The sequence below is a fragment of the Anoplopoma fimbria genome, chromosome 20 (assembly GCF_027596085.1).
Source record: "Anoplopoma fimbria isolate UVic2021 breed Golden Eagle Sablefish chromosome 20, Afim_UVic_2022, whole genome shotgun sequence".
Taxonomy (NCBI): Eukaryota; Metazoa; Chordata; class Actinopteri; order Perciformes; family Anoplopomatidae; genus Anoplopoma; species Anoplopoma fimbria.
In genome coordinates, this window is record NC_072468.1 from 10,124,320 (window position 1) to 10,142,741 (window position 18,422).

Genomic DNA, 18,422 nt, shown 5'->3' on the forward strand with positions numbered 1-18,422 from the left:
CTCCAAAAGTTAGCATTAGATTCTGCCTCATTTGTAAATTTAAAGATATATTTTCTTAAAATGTGTAATGCAAAATCATTTTCTTCATGTAAGTAATCTACTTGTGGTTTTGTTTTTTACCCTATTCAACTGTTGTGAATAAGGTGAAAAAAAATAGTTTGGTCTCAGACTCTGGCAGAAATCTGCACTTCAGTAGCACATACATACACCAAACTTTCCAGTTTCATTCCTATCTATATTCTGAAGGTTTGAAACATAGGGGTCTGTGCATATAACATTCATTTCCCTGATCCATGGAACACATGATTCCTAAAAACATGGCCAAAACGGAGGTGAAGGGTTGCTAAAGACAGCAAACCGATATGTGCCTTAAGTCTCAAAGTAGGCTTTGACTATGTCTCTTGTTGAAGCGTGACCTGCATCAGGTGTGTTGTGGCCAGGCACAACTGTAGCCCATGCTGGGGGGCCTCCTCCTTGTATTTCCAGATATACATAAGGGGAACGCACCACCCATCATCTTAAGCTGACAGAAGTTAGCCCTCTTGTGCCTGCCTCCATCTTTTTCTTCTTTCCTGCCAAACCAAAATGAAGCTGCTGAACTGCACAGATGCTACATGGTGTTTTTTCTTTAGTGTGCCGAGACACTTTCGTGCCTTCATTCTTTCTAAATTCTGTCAGGTTTATACACCAATCAACATCTGGTGATATTAACTGACCGCTCCAGCATTGTCAACACTCCATAAGGTGGCTTCACAATTAAGGCCTAACCTGCTTTAAAATAAAGCAAGACAATGACATTTTTGGGTGAAGAAATAACACCATCTCACTCTAACATGTAGGGTTGAATTAATGAGCAATAAGACCTTCTGTTGAAGCACCCTCAAGGATTTTGCTGCTGTGTCGAAACAAACGCACCTAACATCTCCTTAAGCTGCATCAACAAATGACAAGTATGCGTCACTCCATGTGACAAAGTGTGTACAGGAAGAGAAGCAGGACACCAACGTCCAGAAATCTACCTCGAGTAGAAAGTGGAATAAAGAAAAGTTTAAAAAATGAAATGCTTCCAAGGAACAACAAAAATGTGTTCAAGTCGCGAAAATACTTCGGTTAAGGAGTGGAAGAACAAATACGTTCATCCACCCCAAAGTTCTGACAAAACACTGGGCTCGTAGCATTAAAAAGTTGTGCAGTCTGCTGTGTGGGACCGGATTCAAAGACAGTGATGACAGTCAGAAGAAGAAATCACCCACGTTACCATTGCAAGCTAAAGTTACAGAGCAGTAACCAACTGAAACGTAAGAAAAGGAACCAGAAAATCCCCATCGACCAACCACGCAAACATCCACAGCCTGAAAAAAGACACACATTAATTTAGATGAAGGTATGCCTCATGCAGGCTTCATCTGGCTACAGGTTTTAAGCATACAGCGGGAACATTTTTTAAATATTAGGCAACAGACTATTCTTGATTATTCTTGAGTTAAATGTTTCATGCAGTTGCATATTTATGTCAGTGTAGTTCTCTATAAAGAAAGGTCTGCATGGAGTGATATTCCTGCTAAATGGGATTGCTAGCAGTGTTAATGTTACTCGGAGTGTAGGGAAGCACTAGAATGTTTTTTGATTTATTTTCCACAGCCCCACATGAGAAGTTTACAGTTTTTGTTACACATCTTGTTTTATAAATCTCAATTAAATACAGTTTTGTTAGTTAGCCTGTACTACATTAACCTGCCGCCCAGCTAACTTTGCAAGTTGCTAGCTAACTCATATGATATGTGCAGTAGCTAACTAAGCTAGTAGGCTACCTAGGTTTTTGCCTGCTATAGGGATATAACGATAATAACATGACGGTGCTCATCTTTATCGGAAGTACGGTCAGGGCGGGAGAATAACAGCGTCCCGTGTTCCCAGGGACGATAGACGATGCGTTTGGGAAAAGGTAAACTCACTTTCGACCAGTAGATGCTCTTATAGAGAAAGGGAAGGTTTCAGACAGACAGAGTTGATGGCAAGCGTAGGTCAGCACAAGGCCGAGCAGCGCGCCTCGTTTCTGATCACTCTCAGCCCCGGTGTCCAATGTTAGCGAAGCGAGCTAAACTACGTTTGAACCGCATGCTGGTACAACCTCTGCCGCTGCCTTCCAGTGTGACTGGCCTCGGCTGACAGCGCTGTCAGCAGCCAGGCAGCAGAGACGCTTTGCGGCGCACAGCTGTATCTGAATTATGACAAGGATGCACGCATTTTCTTTTTCTTGACTGTGTGGAAATAAAATGTTTTTATATCCCCATCTTCTATTTGGGGGTTAACTATGCTCTTAATTTTGGAACTATAGTTTCCATGATATGGGGGGGTGGTTGGGGGATGTAACCAGGAAGTATAATGTTGCGAAGGAGTCAGTTAATTAGCTGCGGGCTACTTTTTATTCAGACTGTGTTTGGCACCATTAAAAGTATACAAAATTAGCTTTAAGCAGTTCCTGTAGCCATGGATGTACAACCAACTATCCCTGGGTTACTTTGATACAGAAGAAATCTTAAAAATGCGAATAAAAAAAATTCAAGTCATAGGAAGGTTGGGAGGATAGTTTTTAAAGGGTAGCCTGCAGACCAAACTCTGGGGTCATATTGAACAGCATGTGTAATGATAATTGGTATATTAACCCTGCAGGTTTTATACCCTCATTAGACACTGTGAGTGGATGGAACGCCATTTTTGGGTCACCTTTTCTGTTCATACTTACACGCAAACCCCAAAACAGAGCGTCTGCCCAGTCGCTCTATGTCTGTCTGAGTCTGCCCGAATATCGGGAGACAACCACGTCCCCATTGCCTCCTGCCTTAAGTGCAACAGTTGGAATCTCCACTTAAAGAGTAACTTCGACCAGGCTACATGTGCATACATTTAGGATATGCAACATGCTCGGTCTAAGGATGGGATCTGATAGCATGTCTTTGAATTAAAATCCAGTATCAAATCCATTCATCAAATCCTTTCAAATCTCCTTTTGTTGGCTGAAAAGGGTCAGAAACACTGCAGTTTTTAGTGGAAGCCTAGGTACAGTAACTACAAGCAGAAAGAGAGATGAGCAGCATAATATATGAAATGTTAATTAAATGTATCTGACTTATTCAGATAAGAGCTGTAGCCTACTGTACTTCACATGCTCCTTCCTCCAAAGGTCCTGATTCAGAACTATGAAGTCCATCGCATTTAAATGTTGTAAGTCAAAAATGTAACTGGTCGTTTCGTAACCTGACGTGATGTGATCAGGTGATCATTTCTCCACAGAGGAGTCCTCACTCTGTCGCTGTTGAACTACAAAAACCCACCTGCAGTCGTCCGGTCCCTGACAGTCTAAATAAGCTGAAACCTGGACACCAGTTGAGCATTCTGACCGTTACAGAATTAACATGAACTAGCTAAAGCTGATCTAATTCGCAGTTTCAAACAGCGACTTCAAAAAATGGCTTACATGAGAAGCCTGCTACCTGTATACGAGGTAACAAGGTTAATTAATTTGTCCCTTTACATGGGCCATGGGAGTCAACCTACCTGTTTGCAAACAATATCATTAATTGAACAAAAAAAAATGTAGGAAATAAAATCTGTTGTATTATAAGACATAATCCATAATAAGAGGGGACATGAATACAGGTAAACTCAATGGACAGATGTGAAACAGATCCATCACTCAACCACTGTTACTAAAGTCGAAAAAGTTTCAACTTGAGGAACAGTGGAATTATCCCTGAGTTGTAGATAGACAGGATCAGAGAGGAAGGGGACCAGGAGAGGAAGTAAAGGATGAAGAAAAAAATAAGCGACACAATAGTTCCCGGTTAAGTTTTGGAATTAGACTATCGCACACTAGAACATGTTTAAATGACTGTGTCAAAGCTGCCCGTCACACACACACACACAGTCTGAGCTTGTTGTCACAGCTGTGCTGTCAGTCAGGGAACTAGTCCATTGGCTGTTTGAGGCCAAAAGACACTGACTGCAAAACCACTCCAGCGGTCAAAGCGAGCCCAAAAAAAAATTCTACTTAACATTGTGTCAGTGGGATGGAGCGTTATCTTGGAGCGAGAGAGAGAACGCTGACGAGGGCCACTCCTAGATGCTCCACTCCCACTATGCACCCAGTCTGGGGTCCATTTGACAAGACTTGATATTGGATCCTTGTGCACATTGTGGCCACTATGTTGTTGCAGCTTGTAAGATATCAATGTCAGAGTATAGTTTAACATAAACGCCAAGCACTTGTACATTTAAATGAAAAAAATAAAATAAATGTATGCCTTTTTCTGTCCAAAAATAAAATATGTGATAGCTACAGATGCTACTAAATGTAATCACAGACATCTTGGTGGTGGTAGAGCGGTTGTGGAAAGCGGCTAATCCGGCGAATGGGTGCAGGTGCTTTTCCCACTTACACCTTCTAGAGGCTGCCTGAAACTAAGCAGCAAGTTCAGCCGGAACGGGTTTCATTATGAACAGAGCTCGGCCCCGTAGCTGGCAGTCGGCACAAACTGAATGCTTTTACTAGATCCTCTGTGACGATGCAACTGATACTGTGACGGGATGTCTACAGGACATCCTAGCAGAAATCTGCAGACATTAAGACTTATTTCTCTCTGTAGTTTCCAGGCGAGATAAGAAATGTGTCTGTACTATTTTATCTGGCAACATACAGAATAAACATAAACAAAATCGCTTTAGTCCCATGTAGCTAAATGGCACTGCAGCTGCCTGAATTTGTAAGTCAAATTCCACTGGAACCTCAAATATTGAGTAAGTGCCTCCTCACTGGTCAGTAAGACACTTCTGACAGAAGATTCAACCTGAAGGGAATGTGTCCTTTCTCCCATTTGAAATTTCCATTATGGCCTATACGTGGCCCTTATGATGGAAGTGGATGAATGACTAAACAATCATGCTTAATAGTGGTTCAATATCACCAAGATATGATTTGAGAAGATAAAGAATGAATTAAAAGAATGAGGTAGAGAAGAAGTAGTTTGGGAAAAAAATGTCAATTTCGACACTCAAATGTGTTCGAGAAACGGTGTGTGGTGGTGGTGGTGGGGAGGGTACACAATTTGTTACAAACCTCCCTATTTAAATCGGCAATATTTCAGACCCCAACATCTCTTGTTACTCACTGACAGAAAGAGGACCACGGAGACCCCCCCAATATAGGCAGAAAGAGAGGAGATGTCAAGATGTCTTCCAGCTGTGCATCAGCACTGGTCTCATCATCATAGTCCTTTTTTTTTTTTTTTTTTTCCTCCTTTCCTAGGGAGCAGCCATCTCCCGGCAACTGAGCGCCTATGTCCCTCTACTCCAGGGCAGGGTAGGGGCTGGGGCTGATGCGGTAGCTAAGCTAGCGGCTAGCCTTTAGCTGCTGTAGCGGATGATTGCTGCAGATCTGCAGAGGACAGTCGGGGGTTGCCGGCTGGCCATCCACATGTCACATCGGGGTATAACCACCCACTATATACTAGGGGATATATATATGAAGCAACACATCCATTCATTGCCCATGTCCCCCATTATCAACCGGCATCCTTTGCCTTTCTATTTGATGTCGTGCGTTGACTCAGGGCAGGTCGCGATACCTCTGCTACTGAAGCTTGCCTAGATACACACACACATACACACACACGCGCACGCACACACACACTGATCGCATCAATTGTTAGCCTCTTTATGACCAACCCAACACTTGGTAAAGTCTCCGGGTGGTTAGCTGTCAGAACCACACCGGGTGCACTGGACGGGGCCGGGGGCTTGGCGTTGCTGTCGCTAGACTTAGAGGACACTGCATGCTGCTGAGACGGGCAACGTTATGTAGTCCATCATCATGCCGCACGTCTCCGCCACTGTAGCAACCACAGCCAAGCCTTAATTGTTCAACACGACCCATTGTCCAACACCGACTGTTAACCACCTTTATCACCGAAGCCTGCCTCCCCCCATTAGCCATCTGAGCATCAGTGGCCGAGGAATGGGGACACGAGGCCGGGTGACAGGGGCGAATAACGAAGGAAGGGGGCAACACTCTGCCACCCAGCACTGTTACCACTGATTGACTGTCACGCCTCTAACACAGATATTAGAGACAAGGACCAACTAGCACAAAAAAATTCAGACATGAACGGAAAAAATCAAGGCATCGCGGACCGGCGGTGTCTTACCTCAGGCGGTGTGTCGAACCAAGCTCCGCGTAGCAGCCATGTTCGGAACCCCTGTCTCCCTCCGTCCACACGAACCGAGCCCCCTCCCCCGGGTCAGCCGTCCCTCTTCCACAGCACAAATCCAAGTAATGTGCTGCAGAATTGTTTTGCCGATAAAATCCCGGTGAAATTATTTTCCAGTAAAAAAAAAAAAAATTGCGTTATTCTCCGCAGCTCAGAGAGCGGGTTGTCGATGGGGACTGATTGCCGGCGCAGCACCGTTAGCCGTGCCTAAGGGGAGGTGGGCAGCCCGCCGCCGAGACCACGGACACCTCGAGCTCAAGTCCTCTTTCCGCTCAGCAAACTTAATTCACTTGTGCCGAGATTTATTCTCAGATATACAATACGCTACCATGCAATTACAGCGCGGGCCGGTCGGGTTAACAAGCCCGTCGGCTTTTTTCAAATTAATTTAAAAGGCAAGGAGCTAACATTAGCTAGCTAGCCATTAGCTAGCATGCTAGCTGTCTAATAAAACACTGCCATTGGAATTAGGAGGAAGACAGTCCGCACACTGCAGGCTGCTTGGCGGGCAACGTCCAGCCGATTGGCCGCTGGACAATACAGGCAGGCGTTATGAAGAACTAAATGTATTTTAGCAGGCACAGCTACAGCTAGCTCTATGCTGGCCAGCCCCTCCGTGATGTTAATATCGGTCAAAGGAGAGGGGCTGCATTGAGAGCGCACTCCCGACACCAGGCAAGTACGGCCCAGCGCGCTCCAGAGAAATTTCCCACAAAATGGCTGCCAAAACAAATCCACCGCGGACAGTCGCCAAAGTAACTTCAAAAGTTGGTATTTAAATTGAGTATGTTCTTTGGTTTCATGTTGCAGAAAGCATACCCGAACTTCAGGTGAGGAGTCCGCGTACTTTGAGGACACAGAGGCAGTTTGTCGCGAGCTGTCAGAGTACCCCGGTGTATGAAAGCCCCGCATAAGGCTACATGTAACCAATAACCTCTACAGCTTACACTGCCAGAAACACAAGACAATATCTTAAACCAGCGGGCTGCAGCCTTACATGTTTAAATCCTTACTCCCCGTTGTACTAATACCTTTATAGGACATGTGTCCATCATCTCATTTGGAGTTACTGGTGCTGCACTATCAATGTGCCACCAAGGACCTGATTTGACAAAGCATTGCTTTCGAAAGGCTTTGTGGTTGCTGTAACATTAGGGCGTCCGGTGTTCTTTAATAACCACAAAACGGCTGTATTAATGTTAAAAAGGGAACAGTTTGGTTAGTTATACAAGGTCATAAAAGTCAAAAATTGGAAACAATCAAAAATAACAATCATAAACATTTTATTAAAACAAAGTTGCAGTTATATGTCAAAAACAAATATATAAACTGTTCAAAAGCATACATTGTTGCAAATTACAACCATTCTCCTTCATACTCTGCCATCACAAAGGATTCTGCTATCAAACTACATGTCAGAGAGGAAGTCACCATCTCCATTTGTCTGTACACACAAGATCAAATTTCACCACCTCACCACTAAACAGATTATCATTAAGGGTTCCTTTTTCTACAAAGTGTGGGTATTGTGCAATAAGTACACACAACATTAAGCCTGTACATAAGTTCTGACAGATGACTTATTGTACACTGACAATACTAGCCATCTGATCTGTGTGGGTAATTGGGATAACCCTCACAATATGGGATTGAGCTATCCCATATTGTGGCGGTAAACAGCAAAAAAAAAAAGAAATTCACTAAGAAAAGTATGAGGAGAAAAGAGAAGTGATAAAATATTGAAATAATAGTACTGACCAATCAAAAAACCTCACTGGAGCCCAAATAACCATGTAGCAGTTATATAAACTTGCCTAAATGAATTGAAGTCTTTCAACACAGCTTGTTCTCTTTTGAAATACTTCTTAGGTTAGAAAGTACCTTGTTCACCAAGAAGCGGCAGCTGAGTAAAAAATAATCCCCTTACAATTTAGGACTGGATATTCATTAGTTTCTACTCATCCTCCTGGTGTGTAGTTACACAGAAACACAGATCCTTATAATAAGTTGATAGATACACATCACTTGTGCATAAGAGATGTGAAAATAAGGGTGGCGAAGCTCTACATATTATGAAAACTTCCACTACTAACACGATATACTCCAATCTGGCAACCAAATGTTATGCAATATGCTCCCAATGTCATCAGTGATAGATAGACTCCAGCAGTTGGATGTTTGGTCAGTTAACTTAAAAAAGAAGGAAACCCAGACATGTTTGACGCTGCCTGCTAGTCTCATGGTATGAGAGGCAGGCGGAGGGTGGAGAGGAGAGCAATGGACAAGGATAAAAAGCAGATGGTGTTTGAAAATCTCCAAGCCTTCTTACGCGTGCCTCACTTCTTCTGTTTTGGCGGTGGTCTGAGGAGAGACAGAAAAGAGCAAGTTACCAAAATATGTGGGGGGAAAAAAGAGCAGGCTGCTATGTGTGTCGAGCTGACTGCAGCTGTTTGAGGGACCTGGATGTGTGTCCATCCTGTCACTCATCTCTGGGAACATAAGTAGGAAAGGGAAGACTTCTAAACCTCATAAATCTGGTCATGGAGGTCTGGCGCAGAACCGAGACCATTTGTTCTTGTCATTTTACTAGTTCCTGATTCACAACATGGATGTGCAACTTAACGTCTTTTAGTTATAACAGGTCACTGTACTCATGACCTCACACACTGCTTAACTATATCTACAGTTTAAATGCAGACACTGTAGGAGACACTCAAGGTTGACTGAATGGTTTTGGTAAAGAACCGGAAAAACATAACATTTCCAATGGTTACTCAAATTGTCTGATGTAAACCTCCACCCCAATGTTAACAAGCGATCCTTAGCAACATACCAGGTGTGCTCAGTTTTACACACCAAATAAAGTGGTTTATATCATCTGAATCAACATTGTTTGGCATCTTACGAGTCTGAAAATCTGACTGTTTGCGTTTTTTTGACCCGTCTGACTTCAAAACTATGAAGATCTTAATAAAAAGGAAAAATTCCATTTAAGCAGTGACATATGCTGAGCTTCAGCTGCATTGGTGTATATGACACCAATGTTTTTTTTCTTCAATATATAGATTTGTCAAAAATGATTACAAGTATATGGTGTGGTACCTTGTTATCTTGAAACAACTATTTGGACTGTGAATGTAGTCATTAAAACCCTGTAAGAATTAGTCCATGTAGATAAACAGGACTGAGTGAGAAGCAGCCAGGTGAAGGACAGCTAACTGCTCAGGTTGTGGGTTTTCTATTCACACTTTGCTGCAACGCTTCCCATTGATATTTTTTTTATATATAGATCATATGTGTCATATGTTGTGTAAATGTAACTTTTTAAACAGTCCACCAGATGGAGCTGTAGTAAATGCAGCTTAATGCAGACTGGTAAATCCTAGTACAAGCATTGATCAACTAAGATGATTATAATACCAAAGCTTATTTTTCTGCCAATAGTTAAAGAAAAGGTTGACAATCCCTTCGTGTAGGGGCCAAATTCATTATCTAGATATGAGCTGGAGAAAGAAGAGGAGAAAAAAAAAAAAGAAAAAAACCTTGGATGGGGTAGAAAACTAGCCACCAAAGATGGCAGGGGGGTTAGCTATTCCAGTTTGGAAATACAATTATAAGGCAGCACAACTAAGGCCTTTAACTAGTACAACCTTCTGGGGAGTTTGTGGTCATAAACTTTTGTCGATTTCATTGCAGATAAGAACTTTGCCAATAATGATGCATCAACTTTTTGAAATTAGGGCATTGTCTAGAGGTTAGAGTGACCCAGACTTTGCGGTCTGATGTGGGCGTACCTGTAAATGCCCACCACTATGGCGTGGTCTCTCTCGTAGGGCTCCAGTGTGAGCTGCTCCTGTGGTTTCATGTTCTCAGAGCTCATCTTCTTCACTTCTGAGGCAAACACGGCCTCTGGAGCCGCCGTCGAGTCAATGCAGTTAGCCTGAATTAAAAGAGAAAAAAACTGAGTCTACAGAGCTGACAACACACTCGGCTCAATTCAGACAGTACTTCACTGGTGACTTTGTCAATCAAGTATACACATTTCTGACATTCACTGTGTTTTCCTGATAATAGAGAACATTTTGCAGGAGGAAAGTTAATCAACCATTTACCTGACAATAGAATTTTAACCTACGAATAACATCTGTTACAGTTAAAGAAATTATAAAAGAAACAAAACTCAGGAGCAGCTTTCACTTTATAAATAGCTGGTCCACCTTTAAAAAGGTCAGCCCGCCTCAAGTGAGCCTGAGCAGAGGTTGTTGCTTAGTGCTTCTTGTGTTAAAGGTTGGAGGGGCATCGAGGCTGACATCTGCGTACCTTGATGGAGATTACAAAGTGTCCTCCGTTCTTCAGGAAGTTGTGAGCGTTCAAAGCAACAATCCTCGTCTGGTCAGGCTGGGCTACGTCAGCAAAAATCACATCCACCATGCCTAAAGAGAGAGAGACCATTACTGACTATTCACTTACTTCTGTTGTAGTCTTTCAATGTTGGAGATGAGCCTGACAACTGAGGCTTTTTTCTGTCCATTGGCATTCACAACAATAAGCAATCAAGCTTTATGACAATGTTAATATGTTCAAGTCTGCATTATGTAGGTATTGAGGTAAAATAGAATTTGTAATTCAGTTGTTTGTTCAGAACAGACCGATCTTGGAAGTGGGAATGTCACGATACCAGATATCTAGTAGTAGCAATAGTTGATACCAATACCAGTGAAAGTCAATGACTCAATACCAAGATAAGATAGACAAACAAACCAGTAAATCTTATCTACTTCAACATACACTCCATTATTACTGGGTGCATACTATTTTAATTGTTAATAATTATTTATTATTAATTCCCTCAAGTTTCTCGCCAAAAACTTAAAGTTTACAAGTTAACATCTGAACACATTGTGATAATGTGCAATTTACCTTCCACCCATTTACTCATCTTTAACGTCCCTGTGACAACAAGGATACCGTAGTCTAGAGCCCTCACCCCAGGTACCTACGATGCTGTGGTAAATCAAGTGTTCAGAATTTTGGCATCGACTTTGTGCTAAAGTGTGTGTTCTGTGCTAAAGTGTGTGTTCTGTGTCTGAAATCCCTCATTGGATCTATGACATCTCCACTAAGAGTCTACTGCGGTGTTACTGCTGTGTCTCAGGACTACTTACCAACTAGCATGCGGTATTTGTGTGGGTGGCGGGCGTCCTCGATGATTGGAATGATGTTGGTGCGTTTCTTTGCCACGTTGAGCAGGTCACGACCCGATCGATGGGAGAACTCCACGGCGTAGACCAGTCCTTCCTGTTACACACAGAACACTTTTATGTTACCTGTAAACTTTAAAAATTACTTTTTTATGATAGGGAAAGGCCAGATGATACTCATTGTTTCATGCCACATGGTGATTTCTGAGGCAATAGGTTGCGGATGCGTTGTAGTGGACCATTAAATTAAGACAAATTAGTTTTGTACTCACCGGTCCAACAATGTCAGAGACGTGGGACACCGTGGTGCCGGAGGCCGCTCCCAGGTACATGACCTTTGTTCCGGGCTTGATGTGGATCTGGTCTACTCCTCCCAAGATGGCTGCTGCCAGCTTGGAGCGGAACGGATTCCAGGCTCTGTACTCAATCTTAACCTCTCCTTCCTAAATGACAGAGTAATAAAATAAAATAAAACCCCGTGACCAAAGACAAGGACTCCTCAAGAACGATGGCAGAGTTGTTCTTACCCAGTAACTTATCATTTGAAACAATGTTAGTTTTTCAAAGCGCTAAAGGTCAGCAGTTATGAGCTGTGCTGCAAGGAACTACAATCTCACCTCCACGTTGATCCTCTTCTCTCCGTACACAGACTCTCCCACCACCATGTTCCTTGTCACCAGGGCATCCTCCTTCCCTCTGCAGATGAACACTCCTGGAGTGAACACAAACACAAGACGAGTCAGTGTTAACAGAATATACTGCGAGTCGATTAGAAATTGTTGGTAAATCTAGTCAGACACAGAAAGAATGAAGCAAGTCCATTCCATGAGTTTTTCTTCAGTTCACCTAAAAGGTGGATGTATGCGTTTTATACTACTTCAGCACTTAACATTTGCATAAGTAGTGGTGGAATGGTACACAGAGCTCTGGTTCGTTATGCACCTCGGATTTTTTGTTTATTTTAAAAAATATATATTAAACAGTGGCATAATTCATACTTTAAAAGTTAAGGCACTCAGTTATTGGCATATTATCAAAGTAAATCACACAAATGTTAGTAATGTTCCATCATAACACTTGTGAATTGTTGATAACTCCTGAACTGGGCTGCAGGTTTTGCTTGTTTATACAGATCAGGCACAGCACACTGAATAAAATAGACATTTAAAAAGGCACGTTTACACTGAGATTAAACTATTTTATAACATAAGGTTATCGATTTGTCTAAATCTGCAGTGTGGAGAGAAGGACTAAGAGTCAAGTATGTTTTTGTTTTGTTGCGCTTAAGACACATTTGGGTGATGCCACCGTAATTTAAATATTTGAAGTGTATCCGCAGATATGTCCGACTTCAGATGAATAGTGTCAGCATCCAGTTCAACACAAGTCATCGCTAAGTGAGCGTGACTAACCAGGCTGAGCCGACAAGCAGAGTTCGACTTTCAGAGACGTAAATTTCACCTGGAAAGACAAAAATGCATTTTCCTTGCATGCGAGTAATGGACCTTAATGGATTATATTGATAGTGTGGGTTGCAGGACGCAACAAACAGACGACAAGTTCAGAACATACCGTATCGGAAGGTTTCAGTACAAATACACATCCCATTCCACCACTATGCATTAGAAAATTGCCACAATATATGAAAGAACATGCCTATGAAAAGAAACATTTGTTGAATTAAAAAAAGTGACCAAATCCCTGCCTGAAGTTGTCTGCTAAACATCCAAACCAAGCGCCAACAGGTTTCCAGCATAAATTGGTTTTAAACCGTAGTAACACAAACCTTCATGTCTGTGTGGCTCAACCACGACCTTCCTCCCTGCTCCAAAGCCTCCTCTGCCGCCCCCCCTTCCTCTCGGGCGCCTCTGCCACCCCCACGGCCCCGAAATCCTCCACCCTCTGGGGACCTGAAACTTCCACCTGAAAAAAACTTGACTGGTTAGAAATCGATCTGTGCCCTGGTTATATTAACACACTTGCGCTTTTATCAGAGGTTATACCCCAAATGTGTTGCGTGCATGGCCGATAACTTATCTCCTGTGAAACACACAGTTCAGTCTGTATTTAGGTTAAACATGTTCACCAATTATGCCGGTGTGTTCTTAACATCAAAAAGTTTTGAGACAGTTGAACTTTGCATGTAAACTATTAATTAAAAATAAATAGTGCTTTTGAGAATGGATACAGTATCACAAAACTATACATTTGCTTATACCACTATGTTGCATTAGTACAGATAACATGACAACACCACTTGATAATCTCACTATCCGCTTCATCCAGTCTCACCTCTTCCTCCTCTGAATCCACCTCGTCCGCGGTCACCGAATCCTCCTCGGCCTCCACGGTCACCGAATCCTCCTCGGCCTCCACGGTCACCGAATCCTCCTCGGCTTCCAAACCCTCCTCTACCTCCTCGGTCCCCGCGGGGACTGAAACCTTAAAATGAAACACAGATAACTTAATAAGGGGAATTAGGGGTGTGGGTGTGTGTGGTTCTACCAACAGAGCCTACACATGTATCCTAAGGAGCTCCAGTGAACCTGATCAAAACACGTGGGAGTTATTCTTAATAAACTGTGTAGTTACAAAGAAGGCTCGCTTTATTTTCAACAGTGGCGCTCTATAAACCACCAATTGCTGCAGAGTGGGCAAGCTAGGAGTGATCTACAATATTCTCTGGTTGCACATGTCACCCTGAAATAAGCAGGAGTCTGTGTACCTTTGAAAGGCCACCCTGTGGACATATTGTTTGTATCCTTGAGGAGTAACAGACACGCCGAGTTACGCATTGTTTACATACATGTTTAGCAGTTAGGATATTTCTTTCCCACTCCCTTTCGCTGGCTTCATTTCTAAAAACACACCGTCTCCAGTGCGGAATACCATGAAACAAACTAAATGGAACTAGGACAAAACGGGGCTGAAGGCCAACTATTGGGGCGTTTTTGTCAGGTTGTCAAACAGTCAAAAAATGTGCTTCGTCGTCTCTAAAATAGATTATTGAACGCACGTGTTGTCGCAGTTGTCTGGTTCCGTTTGCAGCTGTTACAGCCATATCTAAATGACAGCAATTTAACGGTTATTGGGGGGGGAAATTATATATTTTGGGATGCAAGCTTCGTTGTCTGTATGTTTTATGTGTTAAAAAGGACAACCTCCTCAAAATGGTTGCATATGGCCACCATGAACCCCCTACAGTCGAGCCTAGCAGAGTGTGTGGTGTTAGCTCGTAGCCCGACACAACGCAGTGTGCCATCCTTTATATTTATTTAAAAAAAAGTTTCTGTTTGCTACGAAAGACATTTCCTACAGTCTCTTCTGTATAACTACCCGGGGCAGCTTCCCCATGCGAAGCCCAGGAAGGAGCAGTGATTTTTATCTTTTTAGCGGTGTAATGTTACTGAACCTTATTTTATCACATTACACTAAATAGTTTCGTAGTTCTACGGACGTTTGCATCCCGTGTTTGAGTTTAAAAGAGCGGCACTAATACATGCTTGGCACACGGACATACCCACACGGGTGAATACAAATACACGAGGCACCAGCGTCGGCTAACGTTAGCTGAAGCTACCGTTCACTTCAGCCTCGTGGCACTACGTTAACTAAAACGGCCTCATCAAACGCCTCTGACTTTGCACCGTAAACAATGCAATACAAGCAATCATTTTAAGTAAAATACATTAATCTGATAATGTCGGAGGGCTCGTGGCCGGTTTGGTTCTGCTGACGGAGGCTGAACACGTGTGCCTCGGCGACGCGCATGCTGCACGGCGTGATGCTGGTTCACGCTCATCTTACTATTTAACCTAGCATTACAGTTTAGCTCAATTATTTCATTACACCCACATTAAATGAGAAAGCGTCCACACACGTGGCGGCACTTTTCTTTCCAGTTTTTAAAAGTTTGCCTTGATTTTAACGAAGCAGCATGGCGGGTGTAGGCCGAACACATACCAGCGCCTTTAACTTCAAACACACCAGGGGCAGCTTAACAAAGTAGACACTCATATTATAAAAACAATACTTTAAAGACATTCCTATCTGCTGTAACTTACCTGGTCTCATGTTATCTGGTGTAACTCGTTATTTGATGCTACCGACAGTGCTCTCGTGCTCTTCCTCTCCTGCGGCTCTAACTGAACGAACTCAGTGTGACCACATGTGCAGCGACCACACTAACTCCCTACTTCTATTGCTGATGATGCTTCATGTTTTACGAAGGAGGGGCTCGTTACAGCCACCTACTGGTACGGAGTGCGAGTTGAGTCATTATACAGCAAATAAGCCAACAGCAGTCAAATTCATTCTTCTACTTTTTTTTAGAATGATTGTGTTTATATTAGAAAAACATAGCTATATTAACAATTGTTACGCACATAATTTATCGTACCAGGGGTACATACAAAATAAAAGTAATACAAATTAAAAATCATGTGTCATTGATCCATAAGAAATGTATCCAACACATCATTAGTTTTAATTGCCTTCTGATTCTTAAAGCTTCTTATCGAGGTGTCATATTGATGAAGTTCTTGATAAAAACAATTTTTAAAAATCCAAAATTTGGTTTGGAGTCTGCCCATCTCTCTGTTTGTGAATGTGGAATTTTCCAATAATAAAATGAACTGTACAAAAAAATAATGTATTTTTACTGCACCCTTAAATGGAGAGAAAACATGATAAAGGGCCTTTCAAGTAAATAAAGTGGTGTGCAGCACCCTCTCAGGTGACCATCCAGTAGAGAAAACATGATCCTCTAGGATGCCCTTCCAGTTGAGAAAATAGGACGCTGCGCCCTCTAGGGTAACTTTCCAGTTGACAATACATGCTGCTGTGCCCATAGGGCTACCTTCCAGTAGAGAAAACGTGATGAAGTGCCCTCTTGGGTGCCCTTCCACTAGAGAAAACAGGATCCAGTGTCCTCTAGGGGGTCCTTCAGTTGACAAAATGTGCTGCTGTGCCCTCTTGGGTGACCTTCCAGTAGAGAAAATGGGACAATGTGCCCTGTAGGGTGCCCTTCCAGTAGAAAAAATAGGATGCAGTGCACTCAAGGGTAACCTTCCAGTAGAGTAAATGGGACGCTGCGTCCTTTATTGTGACCTTCCAGTTGACAAAACGTGCTGCTGTGCCCAAAGGGGTGACCTTCCAGTAGAGAAAACGTGATGAAGTGCCCTCCTGCTCTACCATTTGGTCGAGCACATTTTGAAGAAGGATTTTTTTCGGTCGAAAAGCAGTTGTTACCAAACGGTTGATTTAGCATTCCATGGTAAACGAAGTGATTCTAAGATAATAAATGTACAAATGTTTTTGTCAAAAACAACATATATGAATATTCACTGCTGTTAATATATAATTACTGTTATTCCATTAAATATTTGACGAAAAATGTTATCATTATATTGTTTTCGTAATGTTTGTAATTGTCTTTTTTTTTTTTTTTTCTGGTTTACAAACAATAGATGGATGCTCAATCTTCTTACGGTGCAAGGCCACGCAATTTTTTGGCCCCTACACCAGAAAATCCTCAAGACTCTGATGCGGATCTGAGTGATTAAAGATGACCAAATTGAGATCCTGATTATCAGCCTACACGAGGAATATTGAGGAGGAGGTTCCCTCAACAAGCACATCTTCTATACTGCATCCTCGTAAGAAGAGCAGAAAAGGGAAGAACGCCCTAAAAACTGTTTCCTTGGAGGAGCCAGAGGACACACCTGACCCAAGTCCACCCTCAGGCCCAAACAAAGGCACAAGGGGAATCTGGAAACATGAAGACATTGAGGAATTCCAGGTTCCTGAATCAAGATTTGAACCCCCTGAGGCTGTAAAGACACCCATCCAGTACTTCAAAGTGCTCTTCACTAACCAAATGATTGAAAATATTGCTCATAATACTAATATATACTTTGCCCATGAGTTGGGGGATCAAATCAAGACTTGTCCTGAAGAGATTGAAGATTTCCTGGCAATACTACTCTTTATGGGTGTGTTCAACAGCCCTGGAGGACTTCTGGCACCACAAGTCACTTTTTGATCTGATAGCTGATATCATGCGGAAGAAGAGATTCCAGCTGTTACGCCGGTTCATTCATTTTAATGATAATCAGCAATGCAACGACAGTCCAGACAGATTTGACAAAATCCCCCATATCTTTGAGATGCTTCAAGAGCAGTGTCTCCTGATTACATCCACTTACACACAGTGTGGATGAGGCCATGGTGGCATATAAACTGCATCTTTTCTCCTTTTCTCTTCTTTCTACTATTTATATATCTCTCTCTATATATATATATATATATATATATATATAACCTATTGCCCAGCTATGCTCTGGTGCTGAATGTACCGATGTACTACTGTTGTTTTATTATCGCGATGTTATATTAATCTGTTGTTTATTGTAAAAAAAGACAAGATAAGATGTTCCTTTATTAGTCCTGCAGTGGGGAAATTTACAGGATTTACAGCAGCATAGAGTATAGTGCAAAACAAGATCAAAAACAAGTATTATAAATAAGCAAATAAGCAGTAAAAACAGTAAAAAATATTAAATAACTAAAAAAGTAAAAAAATCCACAATAACTAAAATATTATATAAACAGACAGAAAACTATTATATTGCACAGTGTATTTATTTTGCACAGATTTTTTGTGTTGTGTGGTTTACTGGGAGCAGAGCTGGTTGTGTAGCCTGACAGCAGCAGGAAGGAAGGACCTGTCCTCTCCTTCACACACCGGGGTGAAGCAGCCGGTGGCTGAAGGAGCTGCACAGAGCTGCCAGAGTGTCCCGCATGGGCTGGGAGGTGTTGTCCATCAGGGATGACAGCTTAGCCATCATCCTCCTGTCTCCCACTACTTTCACCGTATCCAGTGGACACCCCAGCACACTGCTGGCCTTCTTAACCAGTTTGTTCAGTCTCTTCCTGTCGGCTGTCGAGATGCTGC

General features: G+C 42.4%; 1 protein-coding gene across 1 annotated transcript; it reads right to left on the minus strand.

Moving 5' to 3' along the window:
* Positions 1–7,532: 7,532 nt before the first annotated feature.
* On the minus strand, positions 7,533–15,681 carry fbl (fibrillarin). The gene is given in 10 exon segments (XM_054621527.1): positions 7,533–8,627; positions 10,061–10,206; positions 10,587–10,699; positions 11,432–11,564; positions 11,740–11,910; positions 12,085–12,179; positions 13,254–13,326; positions 13,329–13,390; positions 13,760–13,909; positions 15,532–15,681. Coding segments are annotated over 10 exon segments (978 nt in total). The 5' UTR covers positions 15,542–15,681; the 3' UTR covers positions 7,533–8,602.
* Positions 15,682–18,422: the final 2,741 nt, after the last annotated feature.